Source organism: Puntigrus tetrazona, chromosome 5, assembly GCF_018831695.1.
Source record: "Puntigrus tetrazona isolate hp1 chromosome 5, ASM1883169v1, whole genome shotgun sequence".
In the NCBI taxonomy this organism is placed as follows: domain Eukaryota; kingdom Metazoa; phylum Chordata; class Actinopteri; order Cypriniformes; family Cyprinidae; genus Puntigrus; species Puntigrus tetrazona.
Genome location: NC_056703.1, coordinates 9,248,321 through 9,275,615, shown reverse-complemented (window position 1 = coordinate 9,275,615; position 27,295 = coordinate 9,248,321). Strand labels below are relative to the sequence as shown.

General features: G+C 36.8%; 1 protein-coding gene across 2 annotated transcripts; it reads left to right on the top strand.

Annotated features, from left to right (window-relative positions):
- Positions 1–63: 63 nt before the first annotated feature.
- tacr1a (tachykinin receptor 1a) lies at positions 64–27,295 on the top strand. 2 transcript variants are annotated; one of them, XM_043238162.1, is made up of 6 exons: positions 64–733; positions 8,303–8,497; positions 18,506–18,656; positions 21,483–21,506; positions 21,603–21,679; positions 21,970–27,295. In XM_043238162.1, exons 1-6 carry the CDS (start codon positions 327–329, stop codon positions 22,298–22,300), a joined length of 1,185 nt encoding a protein of 394 aa, XP_043094097.1. In that variant the 5' UTR covers positions 64–326; the 3' UTR covers positions 22,301–27,295. The 2 variants fall into 2 exon arrangements, with proteins under 2 accessions (XP_043094097.1, XP_043094096.1); XM_043238161.1 differs by having other exon boundaries at positions 21,483–21,679.

Genomic DNA, 27,295 nt, shown 5'->3' with positions numbered 1-27,295 from the left:
CGCGATTTCTCTTTTGGCACGCGCTGCGCACTTGGCAGTGACGCTCGGAGGAGCGAGGCGCGTGCAAGCGAGAGCTAAAATTGGTTTCGCGATGAGGAAAAGTGAAGGAGCACAGCGTTGCGATCTGTTGCCTTGTCTTCACAGGGCTCATTCCTTCCTTGTCGCTGAATACAACTGAGGGCTACGAACTCTTTTTGCGTCATGAAATTCGATAATAATATTTTTTTCCTCAAAAGGAGACATGGTCGACTGAACAATAATCCAACATCCAGCTAAAAAAAAAACTTTGTATTTTATCACAGTTAACCCAGTTTTCCCTAATAGTAATGGATTCGCTCATCACTTCCACTGACTTCCAAAGTAACTGGACATTGAACTCCACCGCACAGAATGAAACCGAGATATACTGGAACCAGTTTGTGCAACCGGTTTGGAGAATAGTGCTCTGGGCAGTGGCTTACAGCACGATTGTCATTGTCTCCGTGGTGGGCAATATCACGGTGATATGGATCATTTTGGCGCACAAACGCATGAGAACCGTGACGAACTATTTCCTCGTCAACCTGGCATTCGCTGAGGCGTCGATGTCCGCGTTCAACACCGTTATAAACTTTGTCTACTCCGTGCACAATGAATGGTATTTCGGACTCTATTACTGCCGGTTCCACAACTTCTTCCCTATCGCCGCCGTCTTCGCTTCCATATATTCGATGACCGCGATTGCACTCGACAGGTAAGTTCACTCGTTTCCAGCCGCACCGTGCGCGCTCCATGCGCGCGGATCGCAGCCGTGCGCGCGAGGAAACGTTATGTTTCTCTGCGTGATTTGTTGTTAAAAGCGTACAAAATACATAGAAGTAAAGTATAAAAGTGCACAACATCACACATTTTTTTAAGAAGACCCTTACAAAAATGGCAATGGTAGTTTCGTTCTGACTGTACAGGAAATAACTGGTCAACCTATATGGTCAAAAGAATGACCCAAAACTGCTTATTTTGCTGCCTAGTAATTTCCATATTCATTTATTATGATTTTATACTGCAGCAGTAACTGTAACTGTGGTAAATATAGCTAAAATGTGAAAAGATTCTCCCCTTAACAGTGCGCATTTACCTTTAAATTGTAACATGTTTAGATGTAAGTTTACCGTGATGACGCATCAGCCAATGTGCTATTAAAACTAAATAAAAACAATTTAAAAAAATGCTAATTAGTTGCCATAGCACAAAATGTGAAATTATTCAGGAATTGTACCACAAAGGGATTCACTTCAAAATAAAAACAATGCGTGGGCTCATTTATTCCACAAAAACACTTTAACAGACTTTTACATTAACCGTTCCCTCCTGGTGGAATGATCTGCCCAGCTCAGTTCGAGCAGCTGAGTCATCTTCAAGAAATGGCCAAGTGTTAGGCTGACAGAGACTTGCCATAGCGTTTGCATATTAGTGCTCTTTTGTTGGTTTCTGGTTGCTTCTGTTGTCACGCTGGAAAAAGGTGTCTTCTAAATGACTAAACGTAAATGTAATTCAAACATAACCTCCAAACTGTTCGAACATTCCCCACATGAAAGAAGAAAAAATATATGTAATGTGATTTTATTTAAGATTTTGAAAAATTACTGTTGACAGAAATGCGGCTTCTATAGATGTGCAGTTATAGTAACGCAAATTATTGTTACTAATCATTGCGTAATGATTAGTAACTGCCTTTACAGTCCAAACACAAGTATTATGTTTTAGATCTTTTTAGGGCCACATTAGGAATTATCAGAGATAGCAGAGATCAATTGTCTTTGACTTAATATGATAGTTGATAATCCCACTCTATAGTCCCATTTCCATAGCCATGGTTTAGAAATGTTAATTTCTTTAGCGTGTGTGGGTTTGAGTGGTGATGGGGTAATTGTAAGAGTGCTATGACCGCCTTATTTCTGCATTCAATTAACATGTGTAGGATAGGGGATTATTCACTAGAGGGGCTGGATTTCAGGTAATGTCTGACCTTTCATCACCCCGTTCTAATTCTAAGATGTCATTTTTGTCCAACCTTTTGACACAGCACAGCTAATACTCAAAAACAGTCCCTGCTTTCATCTATCTGCATGCAGAAACATGAACTTCTTTAAAATTCTATTACCTGAGAGACCCGTGGGGGAGATGGAGGGCAGGCGTCAGGGGAAGACCGCACTGTGTGTGTGTGTTCAGGTCCTTATAGAGGAAATACTTGAGGGTTATTTACATTAGGAAGATTCTTGAATAAAAAAGCAAGCCAAGATTACATTCTATCTAAACACGAAGCATCCGCAGCGAATGAATCACGTGTTCACAAACAAATAACTGCCTTGATTTTCCTTGTAAAGAAGACATTTACGGAGCACAGAGCTTTTCATTAAGCGCTCCGAGTAGTTCTGGGAGAAGATTGTTTCAGTATAATTTTAGCATGTTTTATCTTCTGCCAGTTTTAAGTGATTTCTGTCAGGCAGTGATTCGATTACTATCAACTAATGGCCAATAGGAGGATTGAAAATTTAATTATGCCTAAAGATGTAATCTAGAAATAACATTTAATTAGCATTTTCAGAATGCTTGGCTTCTGGCAAACATTATATTGTTTTAGATGAAATGGTTAAAATCCTCATGAAATGAAAACGCACCCTATGCATGTTTTCTAAATGCATGCTATTTATAATATTGTGAAGAAATCATTCATACATTTTATTTTTTACTTCATTTTTACTTTTTTAATTAAAATGTCTTCTCTAGATCTTCTGGAGAAACAGCATACTACATCATTTAGTCTACTTAAACCCCCTTCTTCCTTGTATTCGACTGCAAGCGCATGTTAAGATTTGCCTCCGTCCAATCAACAACTGGACAGAACCAAACTCATTTTTTCTGTTTAATAATCCATTTAACTAGGATGTATGTCACAATATGAAAAATATTAAGAAATTGCAACATATTTATATTTATTACATTTTTGCCATTATTTATCAAATTGTATATAAATATTAATTATATTTTAACATTCATTTTGATGGATATTGCTCTTTATTTTTCCTTATCGTGCATCAGAGTAGAAAATCATCCAGTGAAAGCCAATTGCAAATAATTATTCCAATAGAAACTCTCCTAGGCATTTTGGCTGATGTGTTTTTCCTGCCCAGATTTCATCTCTGTTGCTCTGGTTGAGTCATAGTTGCTTTGTTAACACATGCGGACGGGTGTACATTCACGAACAGCAGCAAGGCTGTCACCTCTGTGCAGACAGATCACTTTTGTTGAACTGCAGTGTGTGACATAATTGTGTTGCTTGCTTTAGTAGAAATGAACGATTGCCTCTCTGTCCAAATATAACATCTCACATCCTCATCTCAGCTGTTTTTACTTCCTTATTTTATTTCTTGCATTTGAAGTATGTTAAGGTGCTGACTCCTTCAGTCGAGCTGCGACGGCATGCTAAAGAGCATTTGGCATGCTGGTGAAACAACACATGGCTCAGAGGTTCAAACTGTCATGCGTGGCAGGAATAAGGTTCCTAATCAAATTACCAGACAGAAGCTAAATTTGAAAGAAAACCACTGCAAGCATCACATTGTGTAACCCCACTGTCCGTCTCCGCTCCCTCTAGCATGTTGTCGTTATTGATTTAGCCCTGCCGCTGTTCAGACCGATGATCTGTTGCTCTGAGCTCCACTTGTCAAACAGATGTGCTCAAATGTATGTCTGTGCTGCGTCTGACCTCTTCACCTGCTGGAGACTCTGCTATGAGTCTATTGTCAGTTCCTCATTACTCACTCATCTTTTCTGGCACTGTACGTAATCATGTTGTCCTTCGGGACATCACTTTAACTGAGCATGACCGAGAGGCTGAAAACAAATTCACGGTGAAAAAATCTGATTGCCCATCACTTATAAGCGTGGCTGCCTTCTGGTGGTTTAGCTGTAAGGTTTCCCTTTATCAGTGGAGTGGGATTTCTCTCATTTTACTGAATTGTGAAATTAGCGTTTTGTTCTCTTTGATGTTTTGTTTTTATACTTTAAGGCACTGAATATCAAGGAAATTCAAAGAAGTAGTTTCCTCTAAAGTGAACATTTTATAATAACATGCTCAACCTCATTTTTATTTCAACTCGTATGAACAGAAATAATGAAAAATGCGGATTGATCTGTCAAACTTCAAAATGATAAGTAAAAAATAAAACACCCATAAAAGAGGATCTAGCAATGTTTTCTTTTCTGCTCTAAAAATGTCTCTTTCTGCAAAAATGGTGCATTAAAATATTAATTGCCAAATTTTTTCATTTCATAAAAGCACTGTCACAGTGGTGCAACGTTTTCTACAGTGGGAGATTTTCAGTCATGGACTATAAAGGCAATGTTCTTCACTCAAGGATTTCATGTTGCATTAGAAGTTGCACAATTTTTATGATGCTTTTTGACATTTTGCAGCTAATCTTTCTGCTTTCACCTTTATTATATGGAAAGGAACAAGCAATATTCTGCGCATGCCTTTCTATTTAATAAAAGTGAGAGGAGAAAGATTTGTATTCATATTGACTTCTTTTTGCGTTCCAAAGAAGAAAAGGCAGTCATATGGGGTTTGAACTAAATAAAGGTGAGTAAATGGTGACAGAATTTTGATTCCAATGTCACATGGAAAAGAAAAGACAAAGAGAAAAGGAAAAAATATTCCATATGCATGCAGGGGCTCTAAATTTACACTGAGGGAAAACAATTGTCTTAACAAGGACAGAACTGCTTAACAATTGGCCTAAACCTATGATTTATTAAAATAAACGTATCATTATTCAGGTTGTGAATCTAAAGGACAGTTGTGAATATTAAGACTAGAGCATTCCAGGAAGTCAGAGACTAATTAAAAATTAGGAGAAGGACATAGAAGTACAAAACATTAGTCTAAAAAGTTAGAAAGGTTTATTTCTCAAAACTCAAAGCATTAGGAGACTTTTTAGTGACTGAGAGATGCCAGCATTCACTTAGAAGGAGATGCAATTTTCTATTTTCTTGTAAAAAAAAATAGAATTGAAGCAGTCAACCTTTTCAAGAGCCCTGCTTAACACTGGCTTGTAGGGAGGGTGTGACAAAAGACACCATTAGTGCCATGACTGGAGTTAATATAGTGAACCAGATTATGTAGTCAGATGAGACCACAGGGATGGGAATCAAGCTCATTTAAAATTCTGAGGCAGCTTACTCTTAATGTTTATCACATACATGATTTGTGTTTTGGGGGGTATAACTCTTCTTGATCATGTTCTATCTGCGCATTTGACAAATTAGTAATCTTTTTCTTCTATATAAAATATTATATACATTTTTAATGTATACCCACACACAAATAAACGCAAATTTCTTTGTATAGATGAGCCTGAAGCAACACAGCTCTTGGCCATTGTGACAATTTATCAAGTTCAATTCACTAAAATTTGTAGAAATGTATAGGTTTTAGTTGAGTTAGTTGACTTTTTTCCGTGGTTAAACAAACAAAAAGTTCATTAGGTCCGTCTGTCTCAACACAGACCATGCTGTATGTCAGCACGCTAACAAGCAGAAGGTTACATGTACATGTACAATTACATTTTGAAGCATCCTTGTGAAAATACCTGGACTTCTGGAGGATTTTGGGAGATTCTTAGAACATTCTAGTGAATTATTCATTGGGTATTAAATTGGGAGAGCAGACCACAAAAGCGCAATGTATGTCATATATTTTCATACTTTTACAGGGGAATACAAACAAAACCAAATAATCAGGAGGAAAAGAGTTCAGCAGACTGAAAAGAGCTCTTGCCATAAATATCCTCGTTATACCATGTCACCAAAATATCAAGTGTTATGTGTTAAAATAGAACATGAAGGTAAATGTGCAGCTCATTCAATCAAACTGACGGATAAGGATTATTTGTAGTGCAACCTCATTATTTTAAATTGCTTCTTTCATCGTTTTTGAGTGAAACTTTCCAGTAAGGTTTAGTAAAGCTACCAAAACGAGACCCAAAAGCTGCATGTGTATATTGTATAGATGCAATTGATATCGTTTCGTCTACATGAAGCAGTTTTTAATTTTCAACAATATATGACTATCTGTTGTGTAAGAAACCCAATAGATCACATTTTCAAGTAAAGTCACATTTTTATTTTTTAATTTAGGCATTATGTTTGTTTATTTTTGACCATTTTCTCTTTCAGCCAAAAAAAAAAAGATGTTGAAATCTGCGTCCCTATTTTTATCTTATGTAATATAATGTACTTTAGTTTGAGAGAAGGCACTCAAAACAAATTTCACCAAGGCCCGATCACTTTAAATTCTCTGGCCTCGACCCTGAATTGCGGTTTAGCAAATCAGTGTGACTAATTGAGAAACTGTTCCAAATGATTTATAGCGGTTAGTGATGGACTAAAACAGCTCATAAAAGTCATTTGCTCAAAAATTAGAATTCATTGGTCGCACTGTATGTTTCACGCTGGGAACCTTTGACAGAACCGAACACTTGTGAAAATCTTGATTCTCAGCTCTGGTAGAGCTCACACATTGCAAATAACGCAATGTTTTACTCTTCAGATAAAATGCTGACATAGCCTGGCGTTGAATATTATCTAAAAGTGGTACATTAAATTCTGCAAGGTTTCCCCCAGCTCTAAATGAATAAGTTAAATCATTCCACAAGTTTATATTCACTGTCCATATAACTGATAACTGGGACAGATCTTCTTTATTACTGCAGGGCTCGTATTATCACAATGATACACTGGCCTGTCGTTGCTAAAGCACAAACCCAAGTCTAAATACCGTACAAATCCACTATTGTAGGCGCTCAATAGGTTTGTAAGCTGTGTGTGGGGGATTTATTCTCTGAGCATTTTCATTCCGTTTTATAATGATACAGCTCCATATTGGAGCAAATGATTTAAGAGGATTTATCTTAGATAACACTGAGATCGTTGTGTGCTGGACAGAGGTGTGTATGTGTGTGTGTGGATGTGATGTCATTGATGTGTAGACAGCTTAACTTGGTGAGAGTGCAGAGCAGGAGAATATCTCATGTTTTCAAGCACAACCCGAGCTGCAAAGTATCAATAAAGAGATCACAGCGGGAAAATAAGTGGGGTTTAAAGAGAATGTGCTGAGAGTGAAGACCGCAAGCAGACAGTTTGTCTTCATTCCCACCACCAAGGTTTTCTAAGGAAAGTGAATGCACTCTTTTCTCTTTGAAGAGTTTCTCTTTGTTGGAGATAAAAATAAATAAAAAGGTTTTCCTATTATGTAATAAATGCTATTTAATTAGACTTATAATTAAGACTTAAAAGAACTCAATTAACATCACATTAGCTTACTAAATGCATTTCAGACTTTAATTTATTTGATTACGTGCAACACATTTTTACTTAACCAGAATGAAAACATTTAGTACACGCAATGTTTACTGAACCACACATGTGCATTAAAAGAATAGTCCAAAATATCCAATCCAATCCAATATGTAGATGCCTTTGTATCTTCATTTGAAGAGATTTGGATAATTTAACATCACGTCACTGGCTCCCCAAAGCATCCTTGGTAGTGAATGGGTGCTGTCAAATTGAGAACATCTGCTAAAAATATCACAGTAATCAAAGTAATTTATACAATTCCAATGCATCAGTGAACATCTTGAGTCCATAATAAATAAAAACATTTGATTCAGTGATAAAGTCCATCCTCTGTTGTACTCTCACATCAAAATCTAACAGCGTATTTGTTTAGAAGTGTTTTGGGCTATTTTTGCTTGTTTTTGCTTATTTTTGCTTGATCTGTGCATGTTTCTCTCCTGATTCTTTTTAATGGAGGGAGAATGTTATAGACTAAGGACTTGCATTTGAGCTGGAAACAACAGACAACAACAGTTAAATGTCTTAATGAAGTATGTTTCTTACAAACACACAGCATTGCACTTGCTTTTGGATTATTATTATATTATTATTATCTGTTTGGACTCTCATTGTGTCGGCACCCATTCACTTGCAGAGGATCCATTGGTGAGCAAGTGATGTGATGGTAAATTTCTCCAAATCTGCGATTATTAATAAACAAACTCATTTGCATTGTTGGCCTGAGGTTGGGTACATTTTCAGCCAATTTACATTGTACTATTCCTTTAAATATTTGAATATTAAATGTATTTGTTTAATTTTTAATAATTAGATTTCATCTTTAAGCTTAAAGAACGAATGTAAGCAGTATCGCTGCATATAACAGATGTGGAGCTTTCAGCACATCTGTCTGTTTCTTCCACAGATATATGGCCATCATTCATCCCCTGCAGCAGAGGATGTCTGCAACTCAGACGAAGGTGGTCATCGGGGTCATCTGGGTGTTGGCTCTTCTGCTGGCCTTCCCCCAATACTACTACTCAGACACGGACCAGCTGCCCGGCAGGGTGGTCTGCTACATCGACTGGCCCGAGTACACCGTCCTCGACTTCAAAACGATGTAAGTGTCTCACTTTTAACCGATCCGCATGCTTATTGCCACCATTTGCTGATATTGTAAAATGTTTAGGTTGAAAATTTGCCTCAGAAATGTATTTAAATGTAGATTTATGGCTGTAGGTGCTGAGAATTCCTTTTCCAGATCAAATTCCACCGACGTTTCCGGATATTGCTGAAAATATTACCTCTAATTTTGGAGTAATCAAAAATCAGCGCTGCTTTTTCCCTACATGTTTGCTTATATAACAACAGAGAGAACCTTCATTACAAAGAAAGGAGTAAACACAGGAAAGTCATGGTCCTAAGAGAGACAAAAGACAAGACTGCAAGACTATTAAAGCAAACATAATTGGAAATCTCGCCCAAGGGTAAATACAATGACTTTACAAGAGCAGACGCTAATGATTATTACTCCTCCGTACTGGTTATATACTCTCAAAAAGTTGCAGATCGACTTTAATCTGAAGTGCTGAGGTCTAATGTCAAGTGCTATAAAAATGGTACGCAAAGATCGAGCCCATGAGAAGCCGGGATCATTCAGCAGAGGGTTTTCATGGGCGCTACTTTGTTTTGAAACACGGTGAGGACAGCTGTGGGGAAGGGGTGCACAGATGTGCCAGTTGTGATGTCACAAAACCGCTTAACTCATCAAATCCGATTTTGCACAAATAACTTGGCTAAACGGTGAACTGTTTCCATTAATAGTATATGTGATGCACTCATCCGGATATCAGGTATCTGGTGTGGAGGATTTGTTCATTTGCAAGTTGAAACACAAATGTCAATCTTTAATATTTCCAAAAACTATTTTGACTTTTTATCTTGTCTGAAAGCATCGCAAGCATAGCAAAACAAGAACAAATTCCATCGTCCCACTTTATATTAGGTGGTCTTAACTACTGTGTACTTACATTTAAATTAATCGTCTGGTACTGTGTACATACATGTTTTTACATTGTATTTATATTTATAGAAATACCTATATGTAGTTACATCCGTAATTAATTTCTGTACTTACGGTTATAATTACACCGTTGACCCATCCCTTACATCTTAACCCACCCTTAAACCTACCGAGTCCACCAAACCTGTCTCTAACCTTAAACCCGTATCCCATCTCAATAGCAGCAAAAGTGTTTTGGAATATAATATAAGTACATTCTACATTTTTATTTTTTAGATGCAGGTGCATAGTAGGTAAAGCCACCTAATATAAAGTGTGGCCATTTCCAGTGCTGTAAAAATACATATTAACTCACCTGAACATGCTAAACCTAAATAAAAACTTCTGCTCAACAAGATTCTTATTCTTTATTAGATATATCACTGCTGCTATCTTTGTAGAGAAAGACACCACTGAAAAGTATAGTGTTACTGTCATTTATCACCCCTGGCTTTAAAACCCTTTCTCTTTGCCTTCTTCTGATATATTTTCTTTGTCTGTATATTTCAATCACCTGTTTTTGCCTCTCCCTCACATCGTGTTTCGTATGGCTTTCTGATGTACTGGTTTTATTACTCTTTCTGTCTGTCTTTACTGCTGTGAGGGAGAAGTGCGAGTGCTTCTCTGTTAGTTAGTAAAGGAGTCAGCCTTCTAAGGCACCCGAGATGTTCCCTTAAGCACCCCGCCGTCTCTCTCTTACTCGCTGGGACTCATTTCACATTTTCCCCAAACTCCCCTCTTCCATTACCGTGTCTTTCACACCACAGTTGAGCTGTGATATAAAACCTTTTTGCTGGTGTTCCTGCCAGGGGTATGGAAGCTAACACATCCATTTTCTACTAAACAATATATTTTCTGCCAGAAACTTTAATTCATTAATCTTGAAAGGTTAGTTCAAGATATTTTTAATGAAATCGGAGAGCTATCTGACCCTCCATAGACAGCTGTACAGAAATGCTGAGAATGCTCCCAGATCCAGAAACGTAGTAAATACATCAGTAAAACGGTCCATGTGACGTCAGTGGCTCAACTTCAGTTTTGCGACGCTACGAGAATACACAAAGAAAACAAAAATATAATTTCACTCAACCATTCTTCTCCCCTGAGTTACATCTTCCACAATTTTGGAGAGTACCACAACGCAACATATTTGCATGCTTTAGCGCATTTTACATAATCAGCCGTGTTCATGTTTGAGGGGAAAGCGTGCATATGCATTGTGAAACTCTCTGAAATAGCAGAAGATGTAACTCGGGGTAGAAGGTCTTACGGGTTTGGAACGACATGAGGGTGAATAATTAATGACATAACTTTCATTTTGGGGTGAACTAACTCTTTAATCTCTATAGTTGTCTCCTTCTACACTAAAATATCCCTAAAACAATATATATTTACTTGAGAAGAAATCAGATAAGACCGTGTCTACACCTGGCATACGGTTTATCTTGGCAGTTTTTTGTATTGAGATAACAGTATTGAGTACTATTGAATTTGTATTGAATTTCAGTAGTACTACAGTGCACCGTGAGTGCATATTGGCACCATTTGTCGCTTTCCTTTGAGGCGCGATAGAGCCTTTGAAACAGTGAAGCGGGAATCAGACTAAACAACCGGTATTTGTGCACCGCTCTCGGTGCTCTGCAAAAGTGATGTATCGTAGAGTGTCCTGAAATCAGAGGACAGTGTCTCGACGAAATCCAAACACATGTGGTCACATTTGGAATGTGCGTTAATACCAGGTGACCACTCCAGATCGGATCATCCATCTTAAAAACATCTTAAAACCAGATGTAAACGGTCTAAGATCTTTTTTCAGAGAACATAGTACATTTATTTTTCCTAACTCATCTGTTAAACCTCTCAAAGTTTTGTTAGATATACTCATTAACAAGAAAAAGCCTTTTGCCTTTGGGGTAAAAAAAGATTTCACGGCTTATATTCATTTCAGTTTGCAAAAAAAAAAAAGAAAAGAAAAGAAAGAGAATAGTGTTTTACAAGCTTCATTAAGCAGTATATCACAGGCCAGGAAGATTCCTCTGAGATGTTAAAGTAGAAAAGTAAAACTCATCTAGTCTACCTCCTCAGGCTGACAAACTGGAATTTATAAGTTATTGTTATTTTATGAACATTTAATATATGATTTCACTTAGGGCAAATCATTTGTAGTAAAATCTAGCCTAATTGTTATGCCATCTTCAAAAAAGTCTATGCACAGTGAGTCTGAATTTTCGTATGCCATTTTTTTCATTTCCCTTTCCAAATCAAAATACTTGCTACGAATCTTTTTATTTGATGGTGGAAGACAATTTCGGAGGCATAGTGTAAAAGTGATTAAAACAACGTGAGGCATTTAATGGAAAGGGGGGAGTTAAGTTTTAAAGTGCCACAGCACAAAAAGTAAGAATACAGATCTGCTTTTTAAGTACTTAAAAAAAACCTAAAAAAACGGTCATATATTTTTAACTTAAAACCATGTGAAAAATACTGAGTAAGAATGATTTGCACTCCATGTCTGTCTCCAAACAGCATCTGGGTTCTGACAAGCATTCAGAAAGTAAAAAAACTGAGCGCAAGCATCTTCAGACCTACATGAGATTGGATGCGCTCAGCATGAAGCCAAAATCGTCTTGAGCACTGTAAGTGGTGAGCTCTTCATCAACACCAGCTTAAAAATTAGACTCATAATACGGCAGTCATTTTGTTTGTCTTAAATGAGATGTTTCAGTTTAGCTCATCTCTAAATCTTCTTCAGTGCTAATTTCAGACAGAAATAAAACCAGTCTGCGTGATTGTAAATAACCAATTCACTCGTCGAAATAAAAAAATCCCCTCGAATGCTCTTTAGTAAATCCACTTTTGAGTGTCACTGTCATCTAGTCAGCAACGGACAGCGTGCTTAACAATCGCATTGTCCATGTCTGAATGGATGTAGCACTTATTACTCTTATAATTAAGCTGTAATGACTTGTACAGATGGGTTAAGTGCGCCAAACCGAGATGAGACCTGTCTCGTGTTAACATAATAGATGAGTCTGATTAGCAATGACACCAGGTCTGTTTTATAGCACATGAACTGGGTTTGAAGTGTTGCACGGTACACTGTCTAGATCTTATTCATGGCTTTGCTGTACTGGGTGTTATAATAGACTGGAGACACATGCCAGAGTATAAATAGTCCGGTGTGTTATGAAAGCTCATATGAGACATACCTGACTTGAGTTCATACTTATGTTGAAGTGCTGAAAAATTATCTGTATGTTACTTGAATAACATTTACACACGTTTACGTATAGAATTCTGCTCTTAAATACACATTCGGATCACCCACAGGACTTTTTTTTTTTGCTCAGGGCAAGACTTATATATGGAACCACTTAAGATAGTTTCATTTAAAAGGACAGTTCGCCTGAAAATATAAACATTGTCTTTTTCTCACCCTCATATCAGTGATTGTTTTTCTTCAGTCCTACCCCACTGACTAACTTGTGCAGACATTTCATTATCTTTTTTTGTGAAAAATGTATATACTAAAATGTATTTGAAATACATTTCTTTCATTCTAAGCGGTTTACTAAACTATACAGCGTGTTTTTTAATTAATTCATTTTAAGTGTGCAGAAGCTAAATCAATTAAAGACTGAAATCATAAGATCTTTCAGTCCTCATTAAAACTCATCTTAGGCTTAATTTTAAGAAATGTGCTCCGTGCACAAGTAGTACTTCAAATAAAGTTTAATTATATTTTTATATTGGTACGTCTCTAATGATAGGCTATGTCAGTAAATATGTTAACAGATTTGAGCTATACTTGGTAGAAATAAATTAATTTTCAAAATATTACTTTTTATAGGGGTAAAAAAGAAATCACATGTTTAACAGGAGCAGCATCATACCCATTTACCTTTTTATCCTCAAAATAAACAGCCAAACTCGATTGTAAACACTGACTTATGAATATACTTACATGTTACATCAGAAAGTCCAGCTAAAGTTGCTAAAGATACCACATTATCTATCCTAAGAATTAAATTCAGTGTGACTACAAAAAGTGCAGAGGAGTATGATGATATCTCAGCAGTCCACCGCTGTTCTGACCCTTTCATCGTGTTCTCTGCTTCTGTTTGATGGTGGTTCACAGATAACACATTCTCCGCCACCCCTACCTAAAAACTGACAGCTCACTAACAGCATGCAGCCAGTCTGTTTCAGTTTGCCTAGCCTGAAACTTAGATGTCTTTTTGGGCGACCCACAGGCTTGCTGCAGGCTTCATCTCTCTCTCCCTCCGCCTCTCTCTTTTCTTCTCAGCTCTTGCGAGAAAAGGGGGAAATTGAGCTCTCCTCAATCTGGATTCTGACAGGGTGTGCTCCGTGCGGCACTGATTTCTGCAAATTGCCATGAGACTCAACCAGAAGAACTTGCAGTGCAGCTAGCTATTATATATATATATATATATATATATATATATTTTTTTTTACATGGAACTTCCCAGAAAAAATGCTCCACAAATACGAGCTAATACAAATTATTAGTTCTAATCAGGTGTCTGAAGACAGTACAAAAGTATAAAGCATGTCAATAATAATTATATGCTTTATTGAAATGAGAAATATCTATCTTTGCAAGATAGAAAAAATGATAAATATAATATATGTAACATTATAAATGTCTTGATGAATTCAGTACACCATGCTACATTTTTCAGGATTCTTTGATGAACAGAAAGCTAAAGAAAAACAGAATTTATGTGAAATAGATAATTATAAATGTATTTACTGTACCTTTTGATCAGTTGAATGTATCAGTGCTAAATATTAATTTAAAAAAAGTCTTAATAACCAAATAACTCTCAAATTAACCCATTCATTTGTATTACTTATTGTTTAAATTTTTCTATCTAAAAATAACATAAAAAGGAGAACAAATATAACATTTTAAATTGCACAATTCAGCAAATTTCCATAAGAAGGAATATTGAGAATTTCCTTACACTTGCACTTAAAAAGTTCTCCACCCGTTTTTTTTTTTTTAATTTGGGCATTTCCATAATTGGTCAAACATTTGGTGGTGGCGATACGATGTGAAGTAACGCTAAATAAGGGATAATCACCCTGTCTGACACGTGTAAACCATATCAGATGTTCCGGTCTCTCTCCCTTCCTGTTATTCCGATACTTGACTGACGTGTCGAAATCCTGAAAGAACAAATTCAAAGATTGTTTTTGCAAAGGTTCGCCTCAGACTCAGAGATCCAGGGAAGTTTTAATGGAGAAGGACACACAAAGGTGGCAATGGGTAAAAAAAAAAATGTATTTGTTTTATAATATAATTAAGCTTCAATCTGTTTTCATTGCATACTTTTAACAATTCTTTTGCCAATGATTGAAAAATTGCTAATTTCTCCCTCCATTGCAAATGTCCTTTTAAAGTTTTTTTTGCCATAAAAGCCAGATTGTGTTTGTAATAACGTATTAGTCCTATCTGCGAGGCGTTCAAAAAGCAAACATTACATCAGCATGTTTTATTAATTACTCTCATTTTTCTTTTTGCGCGAAAAGTCTACTCCATTTGCCCTAAATGTGCTGCTGGAACAAAGCAGTAACTTGTATTTTAGATATCATTAGTGAGTTACTGCTGCGGGACCGGTCCTCACACCGTTGGCTCACGTTAAAAACAGACCGAAAAATCCGAAAGGTGCGAACTAAACTGAAAGTTGCGATACCGAGCCATCGCTTTTAAATGGCTGCCTTGTTTTTCAGCACAGTTCTGTCAGACACTTTGTCATAGTGCAAGTAGAAAGCCTTGGCTTTGACGCTGAAAGCAATCTGTCTAGCTGGCATATTGCTGCATCTCTTCATTACCTGTGACTGTGAATTGACCGGTTGTTCTGACATACGGCGTTCTAATGTGCTCAGTGAATTAAGACCGCAATTTCGCCACTTAACTACTATAATATGTCATACAGGAACTTCTCGGTAATGTTAATGAAATTTCCACATCCACAGATGAGAAATCACTTTCTCTCTGGAATTTTACTTTGCTTGTCTAAACGCGCTGGAATGCATGAAAGCGCGTTCACGTGGCTTCAATATTAGGTCGTGATATCACTATTTGGCATATGTTTTTTTTGTTGTCATTAGACCATCAGTACAGGTTAAGTAATTGAAACCTTTGCTGTATTGATAAACAAGTTTTATGTTTGGTTGGATATTTTACGTTAGCTTTTAACATGAAGAAATAAATGGATTAAATCTATAGTTATCGGAATTTGAAGTACATCAAAAAGAAAATAATGTCTTTTACCTGACTCTGTCATGAGGATAATATAGCATTTTGATGAATATTTGAACTGTTTCGTCAACGAAAATCCAATTGCCATTGTTTATATGAAAAACACAGGATATCTACTTTTGTGCTTTACAGAAAAAAGTAAGTTTGAAACAGGATGAAAATAACAGTAACTAATGACATTTTTAGATGAACTATCCCTTTTAATTCTTAAAACTAAATTGTCAACAATATACCATCAAGATTTAATAAGAAAAAAAAACGTCAATAGTGCACTGATTGCCTTATTTTTCGATATAAATGTAAATTTGGTCTCTTGTAATAAGCGATTTGATGTTTAATAAATTACAATTGAGATTTGAACAGAGATTCAGCACTGCGTGTTTTCTTATTTTCTCACCTATTCAAAAGTGCGCTCATTCATTTCGTCCTCATTTTACACACATACCAGTCAAAAGTTGGGAATAAATGACAGCCTATCACGGTTTCCACAAAAGTATTCCTACATTGATTTTGCCAATAATGATTGATCTTCGCATTTATGTTACAAACGTTCTTTATTGTTTCACGTGCGTTTCCCAAAAATGGACTAAACACAATCACACGTAGCCACGCTTTAAGGGGTCGCTATCTATTGATCTAGTGCTGAATAGTCAATTTATAAAATTGGTCATAACTGTAGTATGCACTCGTTTATTGAAATTTTAACATAATGCTACATTCCGGACCACTCGGATATAATAGGATATAATTGCCATTTTTTTGTAAATTATATATAATTTAATATAATTTACATTACATTTATTTATATTTACATTTATTATTTTTCCAGATTTGATCCAAAGCGACTTGCATTACAATGGAAGTAATTAAAATCAACGAAAGAGAGAAGATGCAAGTTTTTTTAAAATGATTAGGCTGTTATAATATAGGCCTAATTAACATTAAAACAATGTAATAAAATCAGAACATTCTCACCGAAATGTCAGTGTAATTAAACGTTTTTATCAGATTAGTTCTTAAATGATCTTCTTTCATTTGCCCCTTCAAAAAAAAAAAAAAAAAAAAAAAAACGAGTTCGAGTTCTATTACGGTATATAAAATTGACCAGAGTGGGAGCGACTGTGTTAATGTCAAACCCTGCATATTACTGTTTTTACTCTGTTATGAAGAAATAAATGCACCCTTGGTAAGAATTCGTTCCACAACATTTGAAAATACATAAATGATTCCAAACTGTTGCCTAGTGCATTACATCTTTAACGTAACATCAGAACCTGAAACTAGAAAAAGAAATGGCAAGCTCTCTCTCCTTCTCTTTCCCTTCTCTCAACACCTTTTTTACTGATTGCACTTAATTGCTATTGAAATGGTGAGCGAGGTAAGCTGTGGTCAGTGGCTAAATTGCCTCATCAGAGTTCCTTTATGCCGTGCCTGGTTCAATCTTCTTTCCTGGACACATTCTTGAACATCGGCCATGGAGAAGCTGTTAGCGCAGGAAGGGGGCGGATAATTGGGGCTAAGTCCAAGTCTCCAGATGACAGCAGTCCACCTGTGTCACTAAGGAATATGAAAGAATGGAAGTGTAATTAATCATGGCCTCGTTTTTTCAACTCCCTCACGGAGAGAATCACTGGAAGCAACAATATTACAGAGAAATTGTCTCTTGCGTTGTCCTCAGATTGACAGGTGGCATTCCTGATCTCTCGGTCTGGCCCCCAGGGCATTTCCAGTAGTGTTTGCTCTTAAAGAACATCGACGGTTTGTTCATTTAGGAGAAAAAAGGGGATTTTTATGGGAGCGCAGTCACATAACACCATCTGAAATTGGTTTGCCTCGTGAATATCAATCACGGCAAGAATGGATGGTTTAAAATTGCTTCACAACCGGGCTATTTAATATTCATAAGGGCTATAATATTTGTGACCCTGAAGCACAAAGACAGTCATAAGGATATATTTGTAGCAATAACCAACAATACATTGTGTGGGTCAGAACAATCACTTTTATATCAAAAATCATTAGAATATTATATAAAGATCCTGTACCGTGAAGCTATTTTGTAAATTTCCTACTGCAAATATATCAAAAATTAAGTTTTAATTAGTAATATGCATTGTATTTGATTTGGACAACTTTAAAGGCGATTTTCTCAATATTTAGTTTTTTCTCATATATATATACATTTGATGTATAAATCTCAGTTTCATACATTTGACCTCTATGACTGGTTTTGTGGTCTAATGTCATATTTATGATAATGTTATTCACATAATAGTGACAAATGTTCATTCATATTTGTGATTTTTCATATGTGGATGCGGAAACTAAAGCAAACCGTGATACAGTTGGGTTGCTGCGTTTCCCTGTTACATGTTTATTTAATATTTCATGCATTAAGCGCTTTATAATTGCTCTTGAGGAATTAATGTGAAATAATATATTCATTTTTAATAGATGACTTCACTTGTCTGTGGTACTGTGTTTGATTTATCTTAGTTCTTTGTTAGTGAGAGGTTTTTTTCTGTTTTGCCGTATTTTTACTGTACTCTCTCTCTTTGCACACACACACACACACACACGTATATACATTGTTTCTTTTCTTGTTTTTTCCATACTCCTAACAATTTGGGACCTTAATACCTATTTTAAGGGTTAAAATGCTTTCCGAAATTACTTGTTTCTTTACTTTCAGAGGAAGCACGCAGATTTCTTCAAAAATAATTTAATTAATGCAACATCAATCTTTTTCTTTAATCTTTCTTTCTTTCCTTTTGAAGGTATTTTGTGTGTGTGGCGGTGCTGATTTACTTCCTCCCTCTCCTGGTGATGGGCTGTGCTTACCTGGTGGTGGGTTTGACTCTGTGGGCCAGTGAGATTCCAGGAGATTCATCCGACCGTTATCAAGAGCAGCTGACCGCCAAACGCAAGGTCTTCATCACCCTCTTGCTCCTCCTTTTTTCATCATCCGTTAAGCCCGTGACATTTGCCTACACACACGGTCCAGGTCAGACTCCGAGCTGTGAGTTAACAAAGCAGACAGAGTTCACACGCAAGGGGAGGAGGGTCAGACAAGGCCGCATGAAATAATCACTATGAAACTCACCCGCAGTGAGAAGGTCCGTCTGCTTCTTTCATCTGTATTCTCTGTGTGTATGTGTGTCTGCCTCATTCACCACACTTGAAGGATATGAAGTCAAGATATGTTTCCTCTCCAATATCTACTTTACATATCATTGCTGTAGCATAATGCCTCACCATCTTCCTCACACAAAACATCCTAATCTATTTTTTAAGCAACCATCGTTAGTACTTATGATGACACAATGTGACACACTACCTCTGAGCGCCTGTTTGTCCCCGTCTTCTGCTTCAGCTTCGTAAACATCAAAGAGCCTCTGACAGTGTGCTGGTGACTGAGTGATTTGCTACTACATGCTCTGGCTTCTGGCAGATTGTGTCACTGTGGTTTTCATGTTGATTTCAGGCCCATTTCAGGATCAGGAATCTCAAGCATTGTAGAACAAGAGTAGTTTAAGGCAACTGACCTACCTTTCGTGGACCTGGAATAGTTGGGACAGGTTTACCTTATTGACAGCACTTCAAATGCAGCTTTTTTATGTGGAACCACTATGACAAAACAAGAAATTCAAAGTAGTGAAAAATAAGATACATTTGCAGTCAGTATATATATATGTAAAATTCATATGCCGAAGAAACATGAATGCAGCATCACACAAAACGTTTCAATTACTAATGCCATGACTTACGAGATATTATCCACCTTATTTGTAACTTAAAGGAATAGTTCATCCAAAAATTTTAATTGCCCGATAATTTACTCACCGCCAAGCCATCCAAGCCAGCCTTTCTTCTTTCAGACGAACACAGTCAAGAAGCCGAACTTCGACTCTCTCATGAACGTGTGTACAGTTGTTTCCTGGAAGTCAGTGATTTGAATTACACTTTGAAAAACCCCATGATCTGCTTCAGAAGACGTGTGTTAACCCACTGTTAGTTTTATGACAGATATATATGATTTATGGAGCTTCAAAATAATGCCCACTATCCACCACCATAACCAATATTGGAAGAGCCAGGATAAAGGGGTCAGATAATGTTGATAAAAAACATTATTTTATTTATTTGGTGTAGTACAATAGGTTTAAGGTGCAAAAAAACACATTACTTTCCACATACTGTACATTATTGTTTTTCCTGTAAGCGCAGCCTTCTGTAACGGGTCGAGATGTACAAAGCTCATCATCCTAAAAAAGCGATTCATACACAGCATCTCCTGAACATGGTGCAGGCAGCAACACTATAGTGAGAATAATAGCTCCGCCTTCTTCTCCGCATTTGAAAATAAACCCACTCTATGACGCAGAAAAGTGAGGGAGTGTTTAAACAAGCTGTTTTAGGGGGGTTTGGACAAGTCATAACTCTTATAAAGAAAATCTCTTTGATTTTGAAACTTTAATCTTTGCAACTTTAGGGATCTTATCTATGCTTGTAACACTCTAAAAAGAAAGGAAAACTTGAAATTGCATCATATGACCCCTTTAAAAACTTTGACTGTGTTCGTCTGAAAGAAGAAAGTTATATACACTTTATTACTACTAACTATTCCTTTAAGTGCAGTTAACCTATGTGCAATGCTTCAGTTGTAATTTGCAACCAGTTTTATTTTGTTTTTGTTTGTTTTTTTTGTTTTTTTATTTGTGCAAAACAGTATAAAACATGTTGTCTCCTATTATATTATTTTAATTAATTTTTGTAATCAACACATTGTAGTGGAAATAACCATTTCCCTGTAGCAGCTAATAAATCAAAGGTCTCAAACATAGAAAACAGATTACTTTTACGTAAAAAGATGAATGATAAGGTGAAGAGACATCCTGTTGTACAGTTACAAGAGTTACAATTTCACTCATGAATGTGCATTGCAGTAGCCAGCCCAGTGTGTAGTTGGAGATAAAAAAAGCCCAATTCATGCTTTAAATACCATTATTCCAGATTTAAGTAGTGTTATTTAAAGGTGCCATTGACAAAACAGTATGGGAGATGCTGACCTACTCGCTGAGGCAACTTGCTCTACGTGAAATATGACTGGATTGTATTAAATATATTTTTTCAAAAGTGATTTTCATTTTCATGATTAGCAAATGAAATGTGCCTTTAAAGCTATAGTGCATGACTTTGGTGCCACTAGTAGCAGAAAATGGAAATGCTAATATCATTTGGTGTGCCAAATACTCTCACTGTCATCCATTTATCAGACCAAAAATTAGTCCCACCTAAACAATAGCATTGGCAGACAAAAAAATATAACACTTTTTAATGGAAAAGTAATTGTCACTTCACAGTAATTGTCTTTTCAATAAGCTGGGAGAGAAGAAAGCATTTTGTCATAGAAACAATAAGCCTTAAATATAATATAATGTCATTTTTAAATATATTTGCCTCTTTTAATAGCTCTGCATAATGCATATTTTTAGCTGTATAATCATTAGGTTTTATTGTGACTTTTAATGATACACTTGCATGCTGCTCGCTGGTGATAAATTAAGGCTATTGAACCACTTAAAAGCTGTCAAGACAATTATTAGGGGACATTACGTCTGTCAGCATTCTGCCATTTTTTGTGCAATGTGGGCAGCACATAAAGCCCAGGAAATCAGCTTGAAGGACAGAACATGTATTCATAGTCATACAGTATAGCCCATATTGAAATGTTCTTTTCTGGCTGACCCTCAGGTGGTGAAGATGATGATTGTGGTGGTATGTACGTTCGCTGTTTGCTGGCTTCCCTATCACGTCTATTTCCTGATTTACCAGTTCTACCCGCACCTCTTTGAGCATCCCTTCATTCAGCAGGTCTATCTGACTATCATGTGGCTGGCAATGAGCTCCACTATGTACAATCCCATTATCTACTGCTGCCTCAATGACAGGTAATTTCACCTGGAGTGAAAACACAGTAATTGACTCTTTCCAGAGTCCCTGTAATATTCGCTATAATATCATTATTGTTCAAAATGATCCATCTTTTTGTCCCGTAAAATGCAGTCCAATGCTGTGATGTATTATTCTCTAATGTATCCTCACTGAGATACTGAAAATCCATCACAAAAGCCTTTGAAAGACAACAAAGCCTTAATATCTTCTAGTCAGTTTTAAACTTTAAACCCATCATCGTCATCATGTGACTATTTGTCTCCTACGTTTGTAAATGTTTCCTCAGGTTCCGTGCCGGATTTAAGCAAGCATTCCGCTGCTGTCCGTGCGTCCCTGAGGGATCCTACGAGGGCCTAGAGCTCAAGTCCACCCGGTACCTTCAGACCCAGACCAGTTTGTACAGAGCCAGTCGAATGGAGACCACCGTGTCCTGCGTGATGCAGCCGTGTGAAGATGGCCAGAAGGTCACGTTTGGGAGCATCACAGGGGCCTCTGGGAGGCCAGCTGTTCACAGCCCCTCCAGGGAGCTCACCTCCAACGGCTCATCCTCTCGCAGCATCTCCAAGACCGTGTCGGAGACCTCCAGCTTTTACTCCAGTAATAACCTACAAGAATGAGAGCACAAAAGCACAAGAGTCAAGGAGACCGAATGCCACTATTTTTGTGGAAATTATTTGTCGAATCCTCTTCAGTTCTCCCCCCAGTGTAAATTTCAAATGGCCCTTCATCTTTCATTCTTGTCACAATCTATTCATGAGGTTCATAATTATGATTAGAGGAACGTTTTCATTGATTTTTTGGGAAATGATTTCTTACCAAAGTGATGTAAATGACATATTGCTTTGTTCTGGCTTCAGTGAAAGCCTGATTGATTGATCCTGCAATCACTGAGGACATTTTAAAAGTTTACATTAAAGGACATGTGATGCAGTGGAACACTGTATATATTGAATATGATCACTTATATTGGTCTGGTGTCTTGTGAACAACAACCCGACTATAAAAGGAATAGGAATTTCAATGAAAGTACCCCTCTTAATCCCCCGAGTCTCAAAAGATACCTGAGCATATGAAGTTTGTTCAGTGCTTTATCTGCAGGTGGGAGATTACTGCAGACCTCAAAGAATATTTTTCTGTAAGCACCTTGAAAATCTCTAAACTGGCTGAGACTGAACAAAAACAGAGGGCAGGGATTACACTATTGAAAGTGCCTCTGTGGCTTCACAGTCAGTTAGAGCAATGATCCAGTCTGTGAAAGGAAAATGAACAATGTCAGTTGCCAATATCGACACATTGTAGCTACACAGGCAAATACAAAAGAACAATATTAAATTACTTTTCAAGGTGTGCCTGGAAACACAAATGCGTGGTGGTGAAAGCTCTGAATGCCTGACCGGAATTTTTGTGCTCTGAAAAATAGATCTGGAGGAAAAAATGTGATTCACAGAGAATTCTTGTACACTCTTAAAAATAAAGGTGCGATGCCATTGAAGAACAGTTCAGTCAAAGGTACTTTAAAGAACCATCTCTTTCTTACCTTTTTATAATCTGAAGAAACTTCGCCACAAAGAAACTTTTGTGAAACAGAAAGGTCCTTCAGATGTTAAAGGTTCTTTATGGAACTATTTTTAGACAAAAGGGTTCTTTTATAGAATCATGAAGCACCTTTATTTATAAGAGTGTACTAGTTATTTTTCGTTTTTTCTCTCCCTTACTTATTTTTTCCCCAAAATTGACCCTTTGCTATGCTACGCCCCTTTGTTACTGTTGCCAATCTGTTTACTGTGGCTTACAGTACATCCCCTTTGAATGAACTTGAGATGAACGGCATGATTATTAGTGAAAAGTGCCCAAAAAGTGGTAAGAATCGATTAGATCTTATTTTATATAGGCGGAAATAAAATCTTCTTATCTGGGATTTTGTTTTAAATTATGCACTCAGTAATGTGATGAAAAGCTGCAGACTGCAAGAGCTGAAAAGCAATAGAATAAATGAAAACACCGAAATAGAACTGTTAATATTAACATAAACTATACTTTGAACAGTGAAACGGTGACATGAATTGACAATGACATTGATTCTCAAGAAAAAAAAGAGAGATGGAGTATAATAATTACCAATACAACTTAATAACGATTGTAAAATTATTTCATATAAAATCTATCATACTATCCACCCTGTCTGCCCTAAGTAGTATTGAAAATTACTACTATTTTTTAATTACTACTACTACTACTACTAAAGCCAAAAATTACATTTCTATGAGTAAACTCAAAATTAGGATTCACATAACTTTTGACCAAACCCTTATGCTTTCGAATCGATCTCGCTGTACTTTGCTGTCATGCACTGATCATTCTGCGCTTATATGTAAGAATATCCCAGACCATGAGGTTGGGGAATGTGGAGTGTGGGATAGCTGACCGATGCCTACAGGTACCAGTTGAGATTTGAGGGGCGAATTTCGAGCTGTGGCTCCGTATGATGCATTCTCAAATTTTTGCACCTCTGGAGGGACACAACAGTTGCTGACTGCTGAGGTATGATTAGTCATGAGGCGGAGCTTAGCTAAGTGCCAATCTCTAGTTCTTCTGTTGTACAAGCATTCACGTGCCCACATTCCTCTCACACTGGACAAGGCCAGAGTAAAATTAGCCCTTCAGGCACCTCCCTCGATACAGTCACTGCAATATGATACTGAGGTACACAGGATTATAGGACAAAAGGGGAGGTTGAAGTGACCACCTGCTGCTGTTTATGACTGAGATTGTGATAGTGGTGTCCATTTTCCAAAATGGAGGTCCGTGCTGTTCTTAAGTATGACTTATAACAGATCGGCTCGTCACATGATTGTGGGTCTGAGCTTTTATTGCTCACACAGCGGCAGCAGACATTTTATGCGGCAATATGTTCCGAATATTTCAGACGGTAAATGACTCTGATCTGAATGTGCCTGACTGGTTGGCAGGTGCTGACAGCTCATTCCAGGAATAAATGAGCCACACTCTGTTCCTGATCTTTTTCAGAAATACAGAACAGCATGTGATGCTTATGCTGAATTGCATTAGATATATACACACTAAACATTTGGAATAATTTAGCTTTTTTAATGTTTTTGAAAGAAGTAATTTATGCTCACCAAATCAGCATTTACATTGAAGTCTAGAGTACTGGCTGCTAAAATGATTCTTTGCCATCACAGAAGTAAAAACTGTAATAATATTTCACAATATTAAGGTACAAACTGTATCAAACACTTACCGCCTTGGACGCATAAGAGACTTAAAAACATTAAAATATCAGTATCTTTTCAGAATTATGACCAGTAGTATATCCTACAGTATACATCTGCACCCAAAAGGGAAAATTTGGTTCTTATTTATGGTCATGTAATTAAAAATGAAATGTTTTATGATATGTAGAATGCAAATTTTGAAGAATGTTTTAGAGGTCTATACGTAAAAGCCCCAATGCCAGAAGCCACTTTTTAAGAATATTTTATTTCATCATCAGTGGATAAAAAGCGAGACATACGGATTTGGAACCACGTAAGTGTGAGTAAATGATGACAGAAGTTTTATTTTTGACTAGACCATCCTTTTAAGTTGAACATAAGGAGCGTCAGTTGAGAAAGGCATATAGGTGATCATATACAAAAAAAGCACATCTGCCAGTTTGGGTTTTGTGGCACCTCTGTGGACCATATTTATCTATGTGATTGTGAGCACAGGAGGATTTGCTCTCATCAGCTCTATCTCTCTATAATCAGAGTAATTACCCAAGAGAAGAGAACACAGAGGGGAGGACAACAGCTGTGTATGAAAGCATTCACACACAGACTCATCCACCCTCCAGCATTCCTCACATCCCTCCCAAGGCCATTCTGCATGGCTGCTTAATTTCACTCAAAGTTATTATTCGTGTTTGTACGTAAACATAGCGAGTGTGAGTGAGAGTGTGCGTGTTTAAACATACTTCTACATGAGTCCAGCTGGTATAGTTCATCAGTTATTCAGAAAGAAAGATGTGCTTTGATTTCCATCCAGCACAGGAGGCCTGGACTGCTGCTTCCACTGACTTGAAATGTCCTTTAAGACTCTGATCACAAGAATTCTTGGCAATGCTTTCATTAGCTTTCAAGGGGTCATGACATCATTTTTTAAAGTCATTTTTCTCTTTCTTGCATCAATCATAGTCGCAATTTAGATCTTACGACCTTTTTCCGACATTTTGAATTTATCAAGCCATTTTGCTGCTGCACCTTTCTGCGTGTGCTTTCTCTGTTTTTTGCAAAAAGAGCACCAGCGCTTACTTGTGTGTTGGGAATTTGTTGTTTAATAGAGTTGGCGCTGCTCCATCTTTCAGAAACACTCTCTTTGCAAAGCCTGCATTACAATGTGTCAGGTTCACAAAACAACATCTGCGCACTTATATGTAAGGTCAGGCTGAAATGATTGGGACCTTGGTAAAACAGAACTTTAGTTCCTTTAGGAGGTCGTGCAGAGTCTCAGATGCCACCCCACATCTTTTATCATGTGTTTTATGCCTTTTATCATTGATTTTTTTATGCCTTTATATTTACTTTCTACATCAAACTTTTTCATTAGATTAATTTGACCCCTTAACCAGACATTATGATATTACGAAATGTTGTACAGATCATTATTTTATGTCTATGTACGTAATGAAACTTTGATTTATATTTTTTCTTATGTATATTCATATTTGGAAGTACATAAAAAATGATCAGTTATGAATATAATTGTTAATGACTTATTAATGAAAATTTAACCTTATGTTGCCTGTTAATGAGCTAACTTGTCTGTTAATATTTCTTATATGCTTTTGGCAGTGGTTCCCAAATATGTGTTTGTATTCAATTATAAAAGAGTTTATTATGTTTTATGACTGAACGTACATCAACAAAATGATATGGCTACCAGTGGCCAAGTTGTTACTAAAATAATCCACTTTTGCTTTTAATGTTGTGCTGGCTTGCTCTCATTTATGTATGCTTTTGTATGCATATGCTTCTGTATGCTTTGTCTAAAATATCTGTATTCAGGCCTGTGTGTGCTCTAAAGGGAAAAGTTTGAAGATCTCCATTCGGTATTAGAAGCCGTGAAGCAAATCATGCAGGTTCAGCTAGTTAAAACAGATCACATTAATCAATTGTGACGCACGAAATGAGCCATTGAAGTTAATAAGCAGAGAGAAAGACAAAAGTCTGTGTCTCACAGTAAAGAGTAGAGCTAGCTATGTCTTGTTGAAATTCCACTCAGTTTATCTGGTTAGATGTTGAGCTGTGCCCCGTCTGAGAAGCAGGGTTGATCTTTGTTGCTCCTACAAACGCTGTCAAAAAGAGTTACTCTAAGTCAATCTGTTTTGCCGCCCTCTTTTCTTAAGAAGGTTTTGGAGACTTGGGCCAAATCTCTGAAGAATTCATTGTTATGTATTCAGTGCTGTAGTTGACTTTGTGTTCTGCATTAACACTTAAAAGTATTCATTTCAAACTAGATTTTAAAGTTTAATTGAATATTATATTTGTATTATTTGTATTCTATATGCTTATAGAATTATTCATTATTTAGGGATGCACAGTATGTCTTAT